We start from the raw sequence: 23,061 nt of genomic DNA, 5'->3' as shown, positions 1-23,061 counted from the left end.
GAAGATACCACTCATGTTTGTCCGATACATAGACCTGTCACAATGATTACATTATCGACTTCTTATTGACTTATCTATCCATGTACATGACCTCAATAGTTGTTGTTGACCTTGATATGGTTTACATGAGAATGTCACCAACATGATGCCAAAATAACCGGCAGGGTTTTTCTGACAGTTCCGAAAGGTTTTCACAGTTTTTCACATTTTATATATTGTTTTGGTTGTGTGGTTTTATTTAATTTATGCTTCTTTTAGGCTTGTCATTTTTTCCACATTCCAATTCCAGTGTCTAAATATGATATCATTACATCAGTGGCAAAAATGGTTCCTAAAAGACAAAAATATTTTTAATTACATTTATTTCTGGGGTAATAAATTGGTTAACAAAACATAGCTATCGTGACAGGCCTATATGCAAATACCTTAGAGGGCTACCGCTAGCTGCCAGCTAGCTTAGCTAAGTACAGAGACAGGACATGGCAAGCCATGAAGTGTAAATATGATGAGAGACTATGTCGCTCAAGGAAGTTACTGCTACTAGCCAAGAAATAGTCCGACGAATGTTGATTTTATACATTCATTTTTGCTAAACAAATAAGATATGTGTTAATGAGCAGATTTTTAAAACCTTTCAACGGAACCTGGCTATCTGTCTCCTTGTTTTCAGCTGTGTGCTAAGCTAAGCCAAGCTAACAGGCTGCTAGTTTTAAAATAAATGGTTAAGAAAAAGTAGCTGTTGTGACAGGCCTGTTAACAAGTACAGCCACCTGCCAGCTAGCTAAGCTTAGCACAATGTCAGGAAACGGCAAGCCTGGCTCTGTCAAACGGTAAAAATGATGGCCCATCATCATCTGTAGAGCTTCCAATTAACATATATCTTATTTAATGTGCAAATACTGAAGTGTACTCAGCTAACCGCCAGGAAACGAACCTTTCCCAAAATATCAAACTTTTTCTAAAAATAAATTTTGTCATCTTTATCTGGGGACATGAATGTCTGAAACAGAAAATTTAGCCTGATAAGTGCCGTCAACTTGATAACACTTTGGGATACAAAAGCCCATCATCAGATACAAGTCCACCTGTCTGATCAGACAACAGATTGGGTATAAAAATCAGATACTGACATGACTAACTGATGGATATGGAGAAGGCTGGCACTTGAGTAAAGTGAGCAAACATGTTTTTTTTTTGTCACATTGAGTAGTTTTCAGTTCACAGCTCAGGGTCTGTGGATAACATTGGCACAAATGAGGAAGTAACACTTAGATCTATATGTTATCCACATACATCAGCAAGCCACCCACCCTCCCTTCCCGTTCCTTCCCATCCCAGCCCTCCCCTCCCATACACACCTCAACACTGATATGCAATACATATCACATCCTACACACCTCAAAGTTATTCTCAGGCTAAAAACTATAACTGTTATTTTTAACATTCTCTCAAAATGGACTCATTAATGCAAAGCCAGGTAGAAGCAGCTAAAACGTGAAGAAAAAAAGGTCACTAGAATCACGATATGCCAAAGAGGGGTCTCATTGATAGCTGACTGAACCTAAATAAATACTACAAACTGTACGGTAGTAGTAGTAGTAGAAGTAGAAGAAAGCAGAGTTGTATAAAAAGTGGTGTAAAACACTCGCTTTAAGAAGCAGTATGGAGCTGCATGTGGTGGGTTTTTCTGTAAGCATGCTTTTTAGTGTTCACTAGTATCAGAATGTGCTTCTAATCAGGAAAAGAAAAATAATCAGCAATCTTTCTTATTGATCAGAGTGTAAAAAGAGGAAAACATTACTGTAGTCGATGCTAGCATTACCGTCTATCATGAATGGCATCGTAAGGCAGAATGGAGAGACAGAAGTGCCACATCTCACAGGAGCACAAACCCTCCTTTATCCAGCCCGTGCGGGTCAAATGTTTATATTCAGAGATAGGCACCTGAGACAGCTGATGGATAGGTCCAACTCACATACATAATGTGTATTAATTCTTTTTTTTTATTAAGTCTTTAGAGGAACCAAAATCATGTAAGATGGGTGATGAGAAAATACTCAAAATCAGAGATACCACTTCTTCTATGGGTAAATAAGTCACATGTGCTCGATGGTTTACATTTGTACTATAGCTTGTGAGTGCGTTTCTAGCTCTCTACTAAGTGTACATTTCTGTCTACCAAGTGTACTTTCTTCACTAGCAATATTTAACAGTTCATAACATGTTTTTTGGTGAGGAAAAGAAAAATCGTTGAAAGTGTTAAACCCTTAAAAAAAAAAAATCTTTTTTTCCTCTCTCTTTTTTTTTTTTTTTTTTTTTTTTTACAGGCTTGTGGTGGCACCGGTGTGATTTTGGAGTGGCTAACATGATTTCAGTTCCATGCAGTCGCTCAGTTTGCACCTTGCCGACGACAAAAAGGACTCATTGATCCTTCATTTCGAAAAAAAAAAAAAAAGGGATAAAAATGACATGGCGAGCTCTGACAGACATATTTCTCTCTTTCTCTTCATGTCTAGTCCTCAGAGGTCGCTGACAGAGTCACTGCTCTCCTTTATGGTCCTTTTATATCCTCACATAACGACTGGCCGCTCTACCATTTGTCCATGCAGGCATCACAAGGTAGAGAACGGCTTCTGCTCAGGGATGTGATGCCCTTCTCTCCATCATTTTACGAGCAACTGGAGATGCTCGTTTTGACTTTAAGGAAAAGAGTAGATTCTATAGGCCACAGGAGACAGGGATATGATGGGGCAAACCTCTGTTTAGGACCATTATTAGGCCATTGATCGTATCACACAGCTGTTAATTTGCATGAAATGGATGTGACATTCAGATATTCAGCATCCGATGATTTGAAACCACAATCCATGCGGGTAGAGGCAAAGGCACAGCCTCAAGTAAAATAAGGTTGCTTTTTTGAAAGTAGCCTAAAATTCACTGGTTCACTTTGGAGCTGAAGCTGAATCCAGACTAAAAACTTAAAACACTGCGTGAGGAATGCCAGGGGTCGTGTTCTTAAAAGAAAAAATACCATCACAGCTATCATTCACCTGAACGTTTGCAGATATAGGATGTATGAGTTATGCCCACTGCCTGTAACCATAATACACACACACACAAATGGGGAATGTGAGTTTCGTTGGGTCAAATTGTAATTCTGCAAACTGTCTTGTTTACTTGCTCCTCTTTTGGCTCGACTAAACCAGCAAGTACCAGAAATTTTAGACATTAAAATTTGAATTTTGATCTAAAATTATGATGCACTGCTGTATCTAAATTGTCTGACGTTCAATCTGGTACTCACACAAGACAAAATAAGTGTTTCTGGCATTATGTCGTGTAGTAATGTGAATATGTACATTTGAAATAAAACATAAAAAACCCCAAAAATCATAAAAAACAAAAACAACGCAAGGGTGGGAAATTAACTACAAAAATATATACATACACATTATATATGCATATATGATGCATATATACACACATAATGCTATACATATATACTGTCTTTATATATACATTTACATATTACACACTGACGCTCATCTTGCTTGTTGTTAGTCATGGTGACAGACGCTCTTTATCGCCTTCTAGAGAATTGGTTTAAGGGCGAAATCTTCTATTTTTTCCTTCAGTTTTTCATAGCTCATCTCTGTTTAAATTTTTGATTAGACAACTACACTGAAAGGTTCTTATTTTTGTGTAATAGCTGGGTGAAAAAACGTCAAAAGGTAGAAAGAGTGGGTACGTTCTCACAGGTGGGCAGGTCACCAGCAGAGAGGAGAACCGGGGATGACTTAAAGAAGGTTTTGGCTGACACAGTGTGCACCCCGCAGGTTCCAGCCCAGCAGATGAGTTGGGATATGTAAGGTGGGGTTTCAGGGAGGTGGAAGTTGGTGGGCAGTGATTGAGTACAGCAGGGACAAGGTTTGTTTAGTTCCAGATCCGGAGGAAACTGTCCCAGGAGCCAGTGGCCACAGCCATGCCGTCTTCCGTCACCCCTAAGCAGCTCACTCTGTTGTCGTGGCCCGCTAGCACACCTGGAGGTCAAATAAGTTAAACCAGAGTCAAAGATGACTAAAATCCAAACATTAAAGCCTTAATTAGTCAGAAATCACTGAAAAGTCTTACTTTCTTATTTACTATACTGTAGGCCTTTGTGTTAAATTTCAGCTTGCTGCTTACTTCTAATTTCTTATGATGATCGTTCATATCTATCCTAGGGTGTAATTTATGTTTTGATATTATAGCTGAATCAATTAGTTGACTGATCGAGTCAATCAACAGAAAAATAACTGGCAACTATTTTGATAATTGGTTAATCGTAAAAAAATTTTTAAAAAACTGTCCAAAACGCAAAAATATTCAATTTACTTTAATGCAATACATAGAAAAGTAAATAAAAACATTTTTTTAGGACGGTCTTCTCAACTGACACAGAAAGAACAAACACACAAAAAAATGAAAATGACTTGACTTCATAAGTCTCTTACCTGCACGCTCGCCTTTCAGAGTGTCCCAGACGTTGCAGTTGAAGTCATCGTAGCCGGCCAGGAGCAGTCGGCCACTCTTGGAGAAAGCCACGGAGGTGATGCCGCAGATGATGTTGTCGTGGCTGTACACCATCAGCTCCTGGTCAGCACGCAGGTCAAACAACCTGCAGGTGGCGTCATCTGAGCCTGTGCCAAAGGCATTCCCGTTGGGGAAAAACTGCAGGAGTAAAAAAACAAGCAGAAGTAAGTAAAGTGTTTTTAAATTATCACATCATGTTTTTTCAAGTACAGGGTTGAGAGGACATCTTGTTTTACTCAGAACCTCACAGACCATCCAGGACAATAAACTTACATGGTGACCTGCTTTTAAAAAGGTGCTCTATGACACATGTGATACTATGTAAAAACTACAGGGTATGATCTTTTTAAAAATACAAAAATCCATATTGTGCATCCCTACTTTACACTCTTCCTTCCTGCAGTGTCTGTGTGTGTTTGTGTAAACTCACGGTGACAGCGTTGATGTCGGACACATGGCCGGTGAAGGATTGCCTGCACATGCCATCGCGGATGTCCCACAGCTTGGAGGTGGCGTCACAAGCTCCTGACACGAAGGTCTTGTAGTCTGGGCTTAGAGACAAACTCATCACATCCCCTGTGTGGCCAGAGAAGCTGGTGGCCTGCTGACCTGTCTCTATGTCCCACAATGCACTGCAAGAAAGGAGGCAGCAGTTAAGGATAAGTAACCAAAGTGACCCCCAAGTTAGTATCAAGGCACAGGTGGGAAAGTATGCAGCACAGGAAGGTTGTGTGTCACTTTACAGAATTAATAGAAGAGTTTTCTTATCCAGGGGGATTATTACAACTTTAGTGCCATTAATAAAGTTGTTTTTTTTCCGCATGTATCTTTTTCACCTTTTCATCTGACCCTGTTAACGGACAATGGCTAGTCTGCCATGAGCATCTACTCTAACTTATTAGAGCTATAGATGAAGAGCACAGACCAAAGTGCTTTTGTCAAATACACATAAAGGGCTTTCAAAAGTAAGAGCAAGATAACGAGAGACAGAGGATGGATATTGGAGAGAAACTTTTTATATAATGTGGAGAAGCATCTTCAGTCTACTACATAATATGCAAACAATTATATCAAGACAATATTTTTGTCATGTAACAAGCTTGATTCTTAAAACTGTGCAGTTGCAAGCAGGGTTGTCTCTCACCAGGTGGTGTCTCCGGAGCTGGTCAGTATCTGGTTGTCATCCAGGAAACGACAGCAGGACAAATAACCTGAAGATAAAGAGAGGTTCAGCATCAGATAACTAGAGCTATGCCCTGCCTGATTTTTTTACTGCTACGCTAATAGTTCTCCACAATGTTGCTGTGTGTCAGGGAGACACAAATGCGCAATCCCACTCATTTTGGTTGTGCCTAGGTAGCTGAGCCCACCTTTAATCCATATCCTGTCCTTTGAAAATAAACAAGCTGAAAATTTGGCATTTTGGACATAGTATTGGTTAAAGTTAAAGCATGTTCATCCAGCACTGTAGCCCTGGGGTAGAAAACACTATTTCGTGCTTACATTGTTGACAAAACCAACACACATATCTAGGTCATTAAAATCAACTCTTCAAGTAGATGTTTTGCAGAAAACATACTGTAAATAAGCCAGTCAACAAAATGTAATATCTGAAAAGGATGGTGAGACAAAACAGGGTGACTTGATTGCTGCACTCAGATCAGGATATGATAAAAAACGTTACAACATCAAAGTCAGTGTAGAAATAACAAGCAATATTGTTGTTATGTAATTATTTCTTTGTTTGGCCCTGTGCCTACCTGTGTGTCCAGGCAGCTCTCTGGTGACGCGCACGTTGCCCTCGCGGGTCTTCAGGCTGTATATGGAGCAGATGTTGTCCAGGCCTCCACAGGCCACATAGTTCCCAGAGGGGGCGTAGGCGCACGTCATCACCCAGGAAGAGCGCAGCGGGATGGCATGCATCTGAGGACGAAGAGAAGCATTTCTTTATAAAATGTGATAAAAGGAAGGGTTGTTGAGCTTTAAGGTTAAGGTCAATGTGTACATCGGTATGAGCAGCATCTCCATACCGAATAGGTGTGGAAGTTCAAATGGTATTATTGATGAATGAAAAATAAGAGGTGAACTGTCGCTTGTGTTGCTAATGGCAACAGATTTTGTTTTCAGTGAAAAATTCCATTGTTTTTGGATGATATGAAAAATTTCTTAGCAATGAGGCTGAGTGATTCTCTTTGGGCGCTACTGAATACAGAGTTATTTTCACTCTTTCACCACACAGATTCATTTTTTAATAAATAAACAACCTTCAGGCAACCACATAGAGTAGCTGCCATTTGGAAAGTGGTTTGTCGCAGTTCCCAATGTTGGGACCAACAGATGAAGTCGTTCACTGTGGATTTCAAAATGGGCTCTGAACTGAACTCAGTTTCCCAGAATTCCCCAGTCTTCACACCTAGGTGCAAATTCAGCTTTGAGCTACTATTAGTCAGGGTGACAGACCCCCCTCTGACCAGATGGTCAAAACTCCAGCTCCTTCCTTTGTTCGCTCTCTTCTCTCTTCTTCTCTTCACTCTTCTCCAAGTGCTTTTCCACTTCTCTCCCCATGGGGCTGCCTGCCCTCAAGTTCTCTTCTTCTGGATTCTTCTGGGTCTAACAGCTGCTGAGAGCTGCAAGCTACATTCCCAGCAGGCCCAAAGAACTTCTCCTCACTGCAGCGACATGAGGTCCTGCTAGTATTCCAGATCAGTTAGCACCAGCAGCTGCGACATAAAGCTTGCCAGCTAACTCCACAATCTGAGGAACACCAAGCCAGCAGAACAGCATTGTTCAACATTGGAATCCCAACCTTCTCCTGCATGGCTCATCAGCCAAGGAACCACCAGCACCTTTTCTTCAAAGACTGGTAACGTTGAACTGGGCCTAGATAGCATAGCATAGCAAGGCTAAGCACAGGACTTTTAACTCTGGTTGATGTAATGCACATCTGTTCAATCTGTGTGTTTGTTCACTGTTTGGTGTTATTGTGATGTCAGGTCAGGTTATTGATAGTTTGCTTTGCTACACGGTTAATTTGACGTTAGTTGAATTATGCTTCACACAGACTCAGGGCCTTTGCATGCAACTACGGTAACCATCTTCTATAACCTGGCCCACACACACCATCCCTGATAATCATTAATTATTATTGATAGCCAAATTTAACCCAAAACCCCCTATTACTGTTGCATGAAGCACTACATAATGGTGCCTCGTGTGATGTGAGCACAACACCAACATACAGTATTTACAACACAATAGTGTTTAGCGGATCCATAGATTATAGCCTATACTTTGAAGTCCTTTTCGCACGGGACTAGTATTACCCAGAGACCTCAGGTGATTTAGAAATTACCTCCCCACGTTTGTGTTTCATGCGGCGCATTCACACAGGATAAGCAAAGTCTGTATTTTACTCATATTTACCGACATTATCTTCAAGATACAGTATGATGTCACGGCTCTGTTCAACATCAATGTTCAGTACGCATCTGTTCTTCAGCAACCACATTATAAAAATACTTTTGAGTAGTTTTGCTCGCTTTCAGCAAGGGTTACAAACCGAAACACATTTGCAGCTCATTTGGATCAAGTAAAATATGCTTTGTGGCTGTACTTGAACATGATAACCTTGTGTTGCTCAGTAACCTCGTTTGTCATCACTGTAAAACATCAAGTTAAACATTATGAGCCACGTTCAAATTTCTTACTTGTTAAGTTGTCTGACAACAGATGACAAACAGGTGTTTAAAAAGAAATATGAGCCCAAATCACTAATATTATCACATGACCTCTGTGTTTGGCGACATATGATGGGTGATATATGGTGGAATTTTTACTTTTACAAATTACGGACAGATCCACACGGGATTAAGATCACAAACATCCACCGCAATTAATACAAATTACTAGAGGACCTCAGGCAATACTTGTCCTGTGCGGATAGGGCTTAAAAGGTTCATCTGTCAAACAATCTCTCTAATCCAAGTGTCAAAGGAGATAAACTATAACTTGTCATATAACTTGAGTGGATTTTAATACAACTGTTATTTTACATATTATGCACTACATTCCATCATTGATTATCAATAATCTCACCTTATTTGTTGTGTAGCTGTCCCAGATGATTAGCTTTCCATCTTGCGAGGCACTAACAAGTAACCTAGAAACAAGTTAAAAACACCAGCATGAGACTAAGCTCACAAAAGAAACCCACATAATCTAAGGTACATGCATCATTAAAAGCAATGAGAGCCAGCCGCCTTGCAGTCTACTGTGCTAAGATAAGGTTTTCTGTCAAACAGCATTCAGTGTGAGCTCCCTACTCCTCTCTCAACATCCCCATTTCCCTCCCTCTTCGTGAAAGTCTCCTCATCCAGGGAAGCCACTTTTAATGTCCCACCCCATCTAATATTCATTATGCCAGTTATGTAAAAGTCCCTACTGTCAGGTGGGAGGTAGAAGCCTGAGGGGTTGGGAAAGAACTAGAAAGAAGCCGGGGTGGGGCAGCAAGACGGGACAGCAAAAAGATGGAGACTGGGAGGAAGATGAAGTAGAAACAGTCAGTAAAGACTGAGAGTTATAGGTGGTGCAGATCTACAAACAGCTGGAATCCCTCCCCTCCCATCCTGACCGGGGGTTTCCATCTCTCCGGGGACAGGAAGTAGTTTGACGGTGCTATGCTACAATCAAGAGGAGAGTCATCACACTGAAATGTCAGTGGCTGTATACAAAATAAACACTGGCCTCCTGCAGGGTCGGTCGGTCAGAGGGTGCTAGACGCACACGCGCACACACACACACAAATCACCACTGAACAGCCTAAGCATCATCAGCTGGAGGTAATTCCAGTATTTCGATTTTGAACACAGGTTTTAGTAATAAAAACAAAAAAGAGACTCATTTGCTCAAACAGAACAGAAGTGAGTAATCCATGTTTTATAAAATATACAAAATTCTACTAGACATACAGAACTACTACTTGGCTACATCTTTTCCCAGTTCATTTCCTATGGATAAAGATCAGTGAAATGCATGCATACATACATACTATTCTTGACTGATAATTTCTTGGTGCTCATGTTCACAGCAAACAGTTAAAAAAGCAGTTTGGAAGTTTTAATTTAGGGACAAATCAATGCGTGCATCCACAGTTTTAGTCCAATCTGGACACAGAGGAACGTTCCTCACTGAAAATTTTAATTATTTCAGAAACTATCAAAAGGTTTAGATCTTACAAACTGCATCTTTAAGGAAATATCAAATAAGCTGTCTGTCTCTGTGCTCAGTGAATAGCATTACTGTGCTCATAGTGAGGGTGTAAAACAGCACTAGCACTTAAATGTACAGTAGTAGTGGAGGTGGCAGCAGTGACAGTCTACTATGGTGGTATTAGTCATATTAGTAGAATAGTAGTAGAAGTAGTAAAAATAATAGTAGTGGTACTGGTAGTAGTATAGCCCCACACCTGGGACTGCCGTCACTGCCCCAGTGCATTGCATTGGGAGACAGATGGACAGAGAAAAAGATAAACAGTGACACAGACATATTAAACACAGAAAGATTTGTTTCATAGCAGTGACTCAAGCCGCTGATAACTACTCTTTTAGTTGACTGTACCAGTTTATATTATATAATATATGCTACAATGCATAGCCTACATATTGACAGTCACACTGGTGGTATTATTTAGGTATTGCTATTAATATGAGAATTTAAGAGTTAACATCAAGTTTCCAAGACAGAGACTAAGCCAATTGCAGAGTGGTGATTTTATTGGGAAATTCCTGCACTGTGGCTGAACATGTGTCCATGTTTGGTTGAAATAGACACCTGCAGACTGTTAGCCCTTGGAGGCACTTTATTGCCCATCCCTGGCATACTGTAGATCTTGACAGTTATAAGTTTAGTCTTGTAGATGCAAAAGTCACCATGGTCACAGTCGCTGACAGTCTAGAAGTTTAACAGCAGCAACTCCGGGGAAAAATGACCTTCAAAGTTCAAACCATTCTGATAAAATGAGAAAAGATAATGGGCTAAACTTGATGCTTTTCAAGCTGTTGCATTTTTTTTGTCACTTTTGCCCCCTGCGGGCCACCATAGATAATTCATGTTAATTACAGAGAACGAATAGTTTTGCTCCAGTGTGACCAGTGATTAAAAAAATGTCTCTTTTAAATTGAAATAACCAAGTAAACAACTTAAAGCAGCAATAGAAGAAAACACCAAACCTGCACCAACCACTACTGCAAAACTATAACGCTTAGAAATCTTTAAAATAAGTTGACAATGAACTTAGAGTGTAAAACTGCAGCACTCTTTTCTGTAAAGTCTGACAAAACTGTTAAATGGTATCTTAAAGAACAGATTCTCTGTCTGCCAAGTAACAGAAATGCCCCTAAAAAATAAAACGCAAGACAAATCAGACAAAGACAAAAAACAAACATATTTGAATAAAAAGGTTAATTCCCTCTCCAGCTCTTAACTAATAATTGCATAATTATGTTGCCTGTAGCACATATACACTACCTGGAGTCGCTGCCCCAGTGCATTGCATAGATCTTGGCCAGGTGGCCCCTGAGAGTGCGCCGCGTCCGCATCTGTATCCGGCCCACTGAGTCCAGACCAGCTGTGATCTGCCAAAACACAGGAAGAAGTGTTAGCAGTGACACTTGAGGCGCTCGCCCACACACATACACATACACACACACACACACACACCACTGGTCAGTGGACTCTAGCTGAGACGGCAAAAACAGCCCAGCATCACTCAACAATGGACGATGCTGAATAATAGTGGGGCTTATATTGGTTCTGTTGAATATTTGTGTGTGTAAATTGACAGGCTGAGGGCTGGCCAAGCAAAATTTCCACCATCAAGTTATGACACTTTGATTAGCTGACCTACACTGAAGGCATTTAGTAGATTGTTGTTATCTGTATCTTTTGCAGGTGTTCTTTAATCTTAATTGAATTCCCATTAGCTTCCACAAAGTGATTGCTAGTTTCCTTGGGGTTCTTATAAACATAACCACAAAAACCATAAAACAACACGCATAATTGCATAGACAAATTCGGCGAGTGATTTGTGTGTTACGCCATCTAGGGTCGGCATCATTACTGCGGTGGCAATTCAGGGTCTGCTGCTGCCTGCTGACAGTAACAGCAGCACGGGTAGTTGGATTAAAGATGTTAGACAGTGACCCCTATACATCCATATAGGGGTCACTGTCTAACTAGATGTTGTATATTAGACATTGGTTAAAGCGACAGCCACAATATACAATCGAGAAATAGAGAAAAATACTCGCTACTATGATACTTTTCAAGTGATGAGTGAAATAATGTGTAATATAGTAATGTTTTACTGTACCAGCTCGCATAATTAATCAAAAACTGCATTTAATTATTACAGACCAGTTACATTAATAAAAAAATAATAGAAAAAAAATTGAATATGTATTTTTTTGTTTTTATATATATTTATATTCATATTCAAGATTATTTCATAATGCACCTGGCAACAAAATGTCAACTGATGTTACAGGTCAGTCGAAATTGCTCCACCGGATCCGTGTATACCTATGCACAAACAACAGTAACCCATAATGGAAACCGAAAAGAAATTGTCAAAAACAGTTACTTTTTTTTTTAGAAAAACAAACAAAAAAGGTGTTAGAATTGAGAACAGACTATATTACTAATTAATTGGTATATTTAGTAAGCTCACCAAAATGCTTTGCCTTGTGAAAATCTCCAACCTCAATGTGTTATAAAGACAGGAAAATAAAACACTAATTGTTCACACTGTATTCTATATGTGGAGAGGAAGTCTTACCTGTGACAGAGTGGAGTCACTGCAGGCTTTTCTGGCATCCTGCAACACAACAAAAACCGCGATAATAATGTTGACCAACAACAGTTTTCATCTTTTTCAGCTGCTGCATCACTAAATGTAACAAGTGATTTCTGCATAAACAAACACGATTAATGTAAGAACAAATCATGAAAAATACATAAATTGCTTCTAAATAAGTGTTAGAACATGTGCCAGAAGTTATTGCCAATCACAGACACTTAATATCTCAGTGGTCACAGAGTCGTCACACAGCAGTAAGTGACATTTACAGATCAATTTCCAATTTCTGCACGAGAATGGAAGCAGCTGATTGATAAGTTTGGCGTCACTGTCTCATCTGAAACCGTGTGAGTCACAGTTTGCAGTAAACAGACAGTGGCACACGTGTGAGGTACAAACACAAGCACAACTCACACACGTCAACATAAACAAACACGTGCACACAAAACGTTGCCGTACCCGGATCTGATTGCGTAGTTGCTCGGCTTCCTGCCGCAACTGTTCCAGCTCGCTCATTGTCCCTCTGATTCGTTCAGGCCACACTCTGCTTCAAATACTGACCAGGGCTGGGAAAACACACGTGCCTGCACGCACACACACACACACACACGCTCTCACACACCCACACACTCACACACACTTCACCAGCTGACACCTGCAAGACAGAGAGACAGAAATACTATGAGTGTAACAGGCAGACGGAGAGCAAGGATGGGAACTTCCATCAGACAAACATGGGCATCCTGTATGGGTTCAGACTAGGGATGCACAATATACATCGGGCCGATGAATTATCAGTTATGATAATGGAAAATTTACATTATTGGTTATTGGCAGATAATGAAATTATAGCCGATGAATAGAACCGATAATACAAAGCCAAAGTTGACTTAACAAGTGCAGCATTTACACACAGTATGTGGCGGTATGTACCTTTGGTTTGCAAGCCGCCAATTAAAACGGAGAAGAAGAAGAAGAAGAAGAAGAACAACAACAACAACAACAACAACAACGCTGCTGTCGCGTTCATGACATAGAGCTGCTGCACCTGTGTAGAGCCACGCAATGAAGACAAGAGCCACAGATGTTGTCACTGGAGTGGGCTTTGTTTTTCAGGTTCAGACGAAGACAACATAATTGTAACTTGCAATACGTGTTCCGCAAGTGTTCAGAGGAGGAAAAAAAGTCTATAAGTTGAACACAATAAATCTTATTAGAGCTATGAATAAGAAATCATCCATCTTTGTCTGCTACAGCTTAGCCATTTTACCCTCAGGGCTGCATAAACTACAGGTTATGAACTTATTTTTTAAATACAAAAATGCGAAATTATTATTGGTTCTCGGTATTGGCTGAAAAAATCCATATCGTGCATCCCTAGTTCAGACCAAAGGAGGCTGCTGCAAAGGGTGGGGCTGGGTGGAGGCCTAGAGGGTGGCCTGGCTCTTCAAACACCCCCAGTCTGGTTCAAAAGGCCATCTGAGCCAGGCTCTGACCTTTCCTGACTCAATCAGTCTTTTGTGTTGTTGCATTGCGCTGTTTGTTTGGCCCGCCCCAAAGAGCCCCAAACGTGTGTGTGTGTGTGAAAATTGTGTAGCGTGGGCAGATCTGGATGGTTTATCAGACAATGTCCAAATGAGAACATTTGTGCATACATTTATCTGTGTGTATACATTATGTGATTATTTATTTAAATGTGTGTCTGTATTAAGTGTGTCAGACTGAGCATCTGTTTGTACATGCATTTGTGTGCGTGCATGTGCGTGTGTGTGTGCGTGTGTGAGTTGCCACTTCCTTTACCTTGGGGAGCGTGAATGTGGGTCACAAAGCACTTAAACACTCCTCAGAAATGTTTGGACCACGGCTCACAACAACCCCGCCCCCCATTTTCCGGGCTGTTTTACAGTCTGCTGTCCAGAAGTCAAACCCTCCGAGATTAAATTTTCAGTTCCATTTTCTATAATTCAACAATTAGACTGAGTCCAGCCCTTCCTCTCCACAGGAAAGGTTGTTGGTGCTTTAGCTTTGCAGAAGCTTTAAAACCAGTGGGGCCACAAAATAAAACCACATCATTACACAAATGGCATATACGTAACTAAGACAATTTGATGTCCATGCTGCTAAGATCTCCTTACAATATACTGCAAGTGTGAGAAAAGCTATTCGTTTACACTCTGGGTTCATTAAGTTTTGGCCATTGTACATCCGCTCTGCTAACACAGGAGAGGATGCCTTGGACTGCTCATCGTGGACCCTTGTCTCAGCCAAAGAGGCCTTTGACAGTAACGAGGCATCAGGGACAGTGAGCGTTGCAATGCTTTCAGCTGCCCAGGAGTGACGTCACTCTCTCCTTCAGCTGACGCAATCCCACTGAAGAGAGGCTCTCAGCGTCAGCTCGTCTGTGATGTGGTACTGCTCTGACTGCCATGGATCCATTCTGCTTATGCCTCTGAAATATGCCACGTCACACAGAGCGTTGTAGACTACCAAAACACCCAATCTGACATTCTACACCTTGATAAATATTTTCAATCGATGTTTTCAGCCTGAGGCTTGTGACGCATAAGGCAACTGAGCGTGCAAAGAGAGGTGAGTTGGAAAATAATGCAGGTATGATGGAGGATGACGCTGAGGAAGGTGACGTGTCGAGGTACTTTCTCTACAGTTGGCTCTGATTTTAGGCACGTCATGGCAGTGATTTGCAAAATGAACTCTTGTTCACGCGTGGATGCTTAATATTAGTCATTTAGAAACCAAAAACAGGCCACTCATTAACACTGTAGTAAGTTACCACATATCAACCGCAACCAAAAGAAGCTGTCACACAGATAGTGTACTGCAGTCCCTACAAAGTTTACCTTTAACAATTTAAAGTCGTAAACCTCACTGAGCACTCGTGTGCCTTTTCTCCACTTGTGTGACTGGAGGCATGCAGCCAGCCGGGCCAACGCAGGCCCAGAGGATGGCACAATATCAGGGGCGACAAAGGGAGAGCTGTGTTAGAGCTGCCTATTGTTTGGTATGTGGCTGCCAGCTACAGTAGATAGTGCTGCTTGGCACCAACACAGTTGGGTCTCTGAGACTGGCTATGGGAGGCCATTACTGCCATTGCCCTTCTGACACCAACCAACCAAACACCCATCCAACGTGGTTCATGCTGAAGCTCCCAGCAGCCAGCAGGAGACCACTTGGTCTCAAGTAGGACCAAATAGCTGCCATCTGCATAAAACTGGATAGGTTCGAGACAAAGACGCACAAAGGCAGAAATAGGCATATCGCTACTACACGTACTTGAGTATTTGCATCACACTCATGAGGCTGTGCACACACATCCCACCTTTCTATAAATCTGAGTCACTACTAGTTAGACAAGTACAAATACTTTGTTACTTTGTTGTGTTAGTGTCTCGTATTTTCCTGTATCTTCCTCTGCCTGTATTTTCTTACAGTCTCAATATTTTGCAGTGCTCGGAATGGTTTACCAACCCAAAATGTCAGTATTTGACATCCTGGCAGTGGCAACGAGACTCAAGAATCAACTATCTTTCTGGTGAGTTTACAAACCACTCAGACAAATCAGACTGATTCTACATTTAAGATTCATACTCTTTGAATTATATTAATATGACGTGAGCTTCAGTTAGCTTTGCACAGAATTGGCCGGTAGAAATGTCCTTCAGAGGGATACGTTTTCCTAAGTACTGAGTATATTTCAGAGCCTGTACTGTTACTTGAGTAAAGAAGTTGAGTCAGTACTTCTACTTGAGGAGAGAATGTGTGTACATTTGCCACCTTAAGACCGAAACGGACATGAATACATCTCCAATGAGTTAATAAGGAGAGAAACTATTTCACTTCATGATTGCCAACAATGCCAGAGGAGCATTTACATGACAATTAAACATGGCTCTGCTTATCTATAGTACCTATAGTATATCTAAAAAAAGAAAACAATAACAATTAATGGAATCTTATGCATCATCATTAAACCTGAAATGTAATCAGTAATGACTAAAGCACTCAAAAAACAGTTTACAAAAGTGATGCACAATTTAGGATAAATAAACAGAACTGAGAAATGAAAATTTGACACAACAGAAAATATTGTTTTATATGTCCATAATGGAAATAATCATACATAGGTATTCAGTGGAAATAGAGCTCAAATTACTAGCCGATTAATCCATTAGTCAGGTGACAGTAAATTATTTGTCAATTATAAACATACTTTTTTGAGCAAAATGCCCCCCAAAACATCATGGCTTCCAGTTTCTTAAATTTTTTAATTCGCTGGCTATCTTAACCTTTACTTGAAAGTAAAATGAATATTTTTGTTTTTTTCTGAAAAAAACAAGTGAAGGGATTTTTCATATGATTGTTTATACATCTGGTTCAGCTGTCAACATGTTGTTGGCTGCTGCTTATAATTGATCCATTAATCCAGGTTAATGATTTGGTCTATGAGAAGCTGGCATGCAAACTTTCACTTTCATTTTTATCTCACTCACAGACAAGGAGGAGGAGAGCTGCACAGAGAGATCTCCCTAACTCCTCCATGGTGAGGTCATTGTCAGTCACTATGGTCTCTGGTTTACAATAATGAAGCTTGGTCACAATATATTTGTTACAGGAGACAGTGTCCCTTCAGTGTACGACCCTGCTAACTCAGTGATAGTTCATATACAACCACAGGACAGTAACTGCTGGAAGAGTCAGGCCCAGAAGCGAGTCAAAGTGAAACCTGGAGATGGTTTACAACAGATTGAGACATGATGGTGTCATAACGCTCATTCGCATATTTTGTATTCAACTTAAATATGCCAATGAGACATTCTGCTCCTTGTGGGTCACGTAAAGTAGGAAGTCAGTCACACCTGCCTCATTCATGAACAAATACTGGTGAACAGATCGGCGGGAGGTGCAGGCAGTGCAGCTGTACCCAAAGCCACAGGGGCCCAACAACATGAGATGGTCAGGAAGTAAAGGAATTAACATTATGAAGAGCCAGATCTGAACATCTGAGCACCAGTGTTTACAGAAAAAACATCTATATTGAAGAGATACTTCATTGTCTTAATCACACTGTGAAAGTTGGACAGATGTATTCTAATTTCCAATGCAAAAGTATAAGACTTTCTGCACATATATTGATATTATGCTCCTTTATACCACATTTTGTCTAGGCCAAAACTCATGTCAAATGTTATGCTGTGTTTAACTTTCAGTAAATGTACATTTTAAAAGGCTTTAGTCCAACCAATACTAAGCTCTTTTCTTTTTCCTGAAAAATAAATAAATAAATAAAAACATACACCTCTGGCTGATGTTGCCCTGACAATTTCTGAGAGCCAATTTCAGGAGCCTTGAGTGTACTAAATGGGCCCCACTGAAAAAGAGCAGCAGGGTACCTCCATCCAGAGAATGGAGGAAATAGCTGGTGAGGTTTAAGTAAGGTGAAAAACCACGTCTTCCTTCTAGTCATCTTATACATGTTCATATTATCTCATTAGGATTATTGTTTAAGGATAAATTCTCCCAAAAATGAAAATGAATTCCCTCTCTGTCAATGGAAGGTCAGGTGAAGTTGTGTAGTCCACAAAACATTTCTGGAGCTTCATAGCAAAACAGCGAAGCAACAGTCTCCTAAATAATTTGAAAATACGTTATTTACACGCTCAATGCATGTTTGAGCTTTTTTTTGTGTAGTTCTTAACATTTTAAAAACATTATACTTCAGTTGTTTAGGAGAATGATGCAAGATTGTTTTGCTGTGATCTTCACCTGACTCCATCCGCATGGGGGTGAGTACATAATGAACACATTTTTATTTTTGGGTAAACTTATCTTTGAGATGTTAGAATTCCTGGTTTTTAAATCAAGGTAGCATGGGTTCGACTCCTGCAGCAGTAACTACAGTTTGGTAGTAGGAGAGGTGCTGAAGTGCCCTTGAGCATGGCGCCACATCCCTAACTGCATGGAGGGCCGACTAAGTGGCAGCCCAGTCACTCTGACATCTCTTTACTAATGCATGTCTATAGGTTGTGTGTGCATTTCAGGCCTATGTGTGTAATGAAAACACTAACAACACAGTGCAATAATTTCCCCAAGCAGGATTTAATAAAGGCCTAAATTTAATTTAATTTAATCCGAAAATCTGAAAGGGAAAATAAATCACAGAACGCACTATTAGTCACTCAGGACCACCATGGAGGTGTTTTGGTTGGTCCCCAGTAAAATTAGAGCAAGTTAGATTTTGCTTGTTGTTACACAGAGCTGACGGGAACACAGTGAATGAATGTGTGATGAGTGTATGACCTACTTTGATTGTAGGTTTCAACTCCACCTACACCAGGCAGTTACAGAATTACACATAATACAGTCACACATGATTCCTGATCAAAACTACAAGAATCCAACTGGATGCGTCATGTTTGGACAAGACTGTTTCATAGGCATATTCATAAACCATGAAGTGAACCATGATCCTTTTACATGAGGGTACAAGATTTCCTGTCAATGGGTCCATTTATAAATACAAGTGTTTTGTTGCTGTTACCATAGCTAGCTTCTCTGAGGTGTAGTGAAAGTTTGTTAAAGCCCAAGATACAGTACACTTGGGAGGTATAGTCGAAAATCAGTATTATAATAATGTATTTATATAATTTATGTAACTCTTTATTATTTTCACTTAAAATGTGTTTATATATATATATATATATATATATATATATATATATATATATATATATATATATATATATAGATATATATATATATATAGATATATAGATATATATAGATATATATAGATATATATATATATATAAAAAATATAAAAATGTAAGATTAATGTTGATCAACCTAATATTGATATGCTGAATATTTTATCAGCCCAGCCCTATGAGCTCTACACACATCAGTATTATTGTAAGATTACTGTATAATCTATTGTCTTTTATTTTCCACATTACTGTAAAATGGTTCCAATGTTGACCTTTCCTGGCTGCAGGGATACAACTAACAACTGTTTTCATTATGAATTCATCTGTTGATGATGAGCGACAGAAAATAATTGAACAAGCCTGTTACAATTTTATAGAACCTAAGATGACATCATTAAATTGCTTGTTCTGTCTAAGCAACAATGCAAAAAAAACAAAAACCCAAAAAATGCACATATATTCAATTTATAAATCACATAAGAATGGAGCCAGACTGATACTGGATTATTAGGGCCAAAGCTGAAACTGATATATAAGGGAGTAAAAAATTCTTGGCTTATTCTTTTATACACAGAGTATATACAAACATAAACACACATTGTTTTGTAATGATCCCTTAAATGTGTTTCTCCAACACTTGTAAAAAAGGTTACAAAGGTAATAAAAGGCAGGATATTTTACAATTTAATAATAAACTTTATTGTCCTAAATTAAATTGCAGCACTGAAACAGTAAACTTCACTGGGAATTCAACAAATATTATACTCCAAACATCATTTCTGTGTAATAGTGTGAGCTCAACCGGTATATCAGTTGGCCGGCACTATCAGCCGATATTGGCTTATCAAAGATATATCGTACTGCTGATACGGAAACTTTTAGAACACAGGGCAGAAAAATGATGCTTTGGGTGATTTAATATTATTAGATTTCGAGGTAAGTTCACTGATGTCATTTCAGACCAAAACATTTATTGTTAAACTGTAAAATACCCTGCCTCCGTTACATATTTTTGTCACAAGAGTTTGAGGGATCACTGCAAAAAAGTTGTGTATAAAATTGCGTATCAGTCCAGCTCCAAAAAACAAAAGAAAAGCAAAAGAGAGCCGAAGTCATGCTCCTTCCAGTGGACCTCAGGGGTTGATAATGGGAAAGATAATTCTCAAGTCAGGAAAGTCTCAGTTTGTCATAAATAAGTAAATACCATCTAGTTTTGTGTTAAACCGCTCAGTGACATACATAGTTTTTCTCAAGACACGTCACCAACACGGCACAGAAAAGGTACTAAAAAAAGAGATGAAAATCACAGTAAATCTGGCCATATTGTCAACTGCAGTTACGTGTGAGGGCATTTCGTCAGTTCTGTGAGCTGCTAATATACAAAACCAGCTCTACAAGGTTTAAGTTATGGGTTCTGGTGACCGTTCAACGAGACGACGTCGCTGTTGGCTGCGTAGTCTTTCTTATTACGCATTTTCACAGTCTTTGTTTTATTAGTTTTTTGACAAACTGCGACTTTATTTACTTGAAAAATTATCTTTTAAATTGACAAACAACATATGTGTAATTCATGGCACAAGTCAAAGTGGGATCGAAAGATCATTTGTCCCTTTTCATTCACTTCCATACAAAGTTCTTCTGGAATAAGGTCCCATGAGGGAAACCTTAAGGGTTTCTGCTCTCTATAGGACATTATCGGCCGATCAATCTATCGATCGGAGTCTGCATAAGACTGAGAAAAGTAAAAAAAAAAAAAAAAAAAAATCAAAATATAATTGAGAGGCTGAAATCAGAGAGTTTTTGGCATTTCCCCTTGATAATTGACTTAGACAATCAACCAATTAATTACTCAACTCATCAATTTGATTCAGCTTTACCTAGTTTTAAAAGGTTGTATTAGAGTTAAGTGATGTAACTATTCTAAATGAAAAGTGTATGTTTGTCTGCTCTCTCACATATATATCTTCTTATATATATATATATATATATATATATATATATATATATATATATATATATATATATCTTCTTATACATATACATATATATATATAGTTATGTTTCTTATTTATCACCATACTCAACGTATAAATGTTATTAAATGTGCAGTTATATGAGCAACAGGCTAATCAGGCCTGAGAAAGCTGCAAATTGATAATACACACGATCAACCTTGACAAACTGTAAAAACTGTACAGTATATTGTACATCAACAGTTTCCCACTGTCCTGACTTATACACTGACCGTGTATACGTCAGGTCAGCCGATACATGAAACCTTCAACTCCATCATATGGAGAATTTAACATGTATTAACCATCTTTATCAGCTGATCTGAGTCCAGATTCATTTCTGACACAAGCAACAAACTGCCTGAGTCGTCACGCTACCAGTTGCCGCTCGGATGAAGGCGGACTGCCATGTATATTTAATAGAGGAGGAAAAAAAAGGGCTACGCAGGGAGTCGTGCAACCGCAAATGAGAAAACTGATGTATGAAATGGGAACAGATGAATATGTGCCTTCTGTTGAATGGTTTTGCCCCTCGAGTTCCGCCTGGGAATCATTTGACAGCCTGTAAAAAGGCCGCGTTTGGATATCAGTGAATTTCCAACAGCTTGGCTTCAGAGGGGAAAAAAATAGCATTGAGGCATTATTAGCCTGGGAACAGTCATGTTAAGAGTTACAGAGCTGCTCACAGCACAGGCAATACTTCATTCTCACGGGCAACCTTGCTTCTCACCCGCAATGTAAAACAAAATACAACCGCCGCGAGCAAAGCAGGAAATAGCCGAAAAGCCACCAAAATACCAAGAGGAGACTAACACGTCCTTACCTGAAACAGGCTTTTTGGCTCTGTCCGTGCTTCCAATCCGAGTCACACCGATCCGTTTTCACACGACAACCATGGTCCCAGCTGTGAGAGAAATCGTGAAGGCAGACGTGTTAATTTTAAGACAATTTAATCGGTTTAAAGGGGTAGAAGCCAGCGCAGGGGCGAGCGGATTAGACTAAAAATTTTCACCAAGCAAGCTAATCACCACACCCATGAAAGTGGGAACATGGCAACAGCCTACGCTGAGGGGTGCTCGGTACGGCATATATTGATATTTTGTGTAATGAAACAAATGAAACACGTTATAAAATATCAAAACCTTACCAAATCTATTTATATCGAAGCCAACACTCCTAAACCATCAGTAATAACATTTTCGTTAAGCTTGGTAAAATGTTTGAAATGGGTAGTGTAACCTACGAGCGAAATGGTACCGTCTGTCAGCCCCCTCAACAAAAAGGAACCGAATGGGATACAGGAAACAAATATCAGACCTACAGAGCCTGTAGTAGTAGTAGTGGCTGTAGTAGTAGTGATTCAAATGGACTTCACCTCAGGTTTGCAAAGCCAAAACTTCAAAAACTCCTTGATTTGCTCACATACAAATACACCAAATAAACCAGGAGAGTCGTGCATCTACAGTATTAGTGTTGATGCTTGAGGTGAGAAAAGTGTAGATGTTGTTAGTTTTTTCTATGAATGTAATCTATTAGTGAGTGTGACTTTAGCTTGTGTCCTGTGAGCATTATTGTAAAGTTATTTATTTCCTTTCTCTGTTTATTTTGCACATGAAAACAGAGTGTAAGTACAAAATACGTATGTCAAACGACAGTATATGTGCATGATCATAAAAATCTGGAAATATTGCAGTTACTCAAAGATATCTGTCAATTGAGGAGCCTATTATGAGAATTAAGTAAAGGAACAGTAATGTCCTCGGTCCTTTAAAAGTTTGATTAATTTATCTATCTAAAATGCCAGACATTTTCTGATTCCAGCTTCTCAGATTTGAAGATTTTCATGTTTTTTTTGCTTTGGACTGTGGGCAAATATACCACCTTTGGCTCTGTGAAATTG

The 23,061-nt window shown here is 39.5% G+C and overlaps 1 protein-coding gene across 1 annotated transcript; it reads right to left on the bottom strand.

Annotated features, from left to right (window-relative positions):
• Window positions 1-1,986: 1,986 nt before the first annotated feature.
• LOC141004526 (guanine nucleotide-binding protein subunit beta-4) lies at window positions 1,987-22,208 on the bottom strand. Its single transcript, XM_073476061.1, has 10 exons — window positions 21,985-22,208; window positions 12,887-13,082; window positions 12,407-12,445; window positions 11,098-11,204; window positions 8,668-8,731; window positions 6,333-6,495; window positions 5,717-5,783; window positions 5,003-5,204; window positions 4,494-4,710; window positions 1,987-4,040 (listed from the first exon to the last, which is right to left on the bottom strand). Exons 2-10 carry the CDS (start codon window positions 12,941-12,943, stop codon window positions 3,934-3,936), a joined length of 1,023 nt encoding a protein of 340 aa, XP_073332162.1. The 5' UTR covers window positions 12,944-13,082; window positions 21,985-22,208; the 3' UTR covers window positions 1,987-3,933.
• Window positions 22,209-23,061: the final 853 nt, after the last annotated feature.

This window comes from Pagrus major, chromosome 11, assembly GCF_040436345.1.
Source record: "Pagrus major chromosome 11, Pma_NU_1.0".
NCBI lineage: Eukaryota > Metazoa > Chordata > Actinopteri > Spariformes > Sparidae > Pagrus > Pagrus major.
This window is presented reverse-complemented; position numbering and strand designations above follow the sequence as displayed.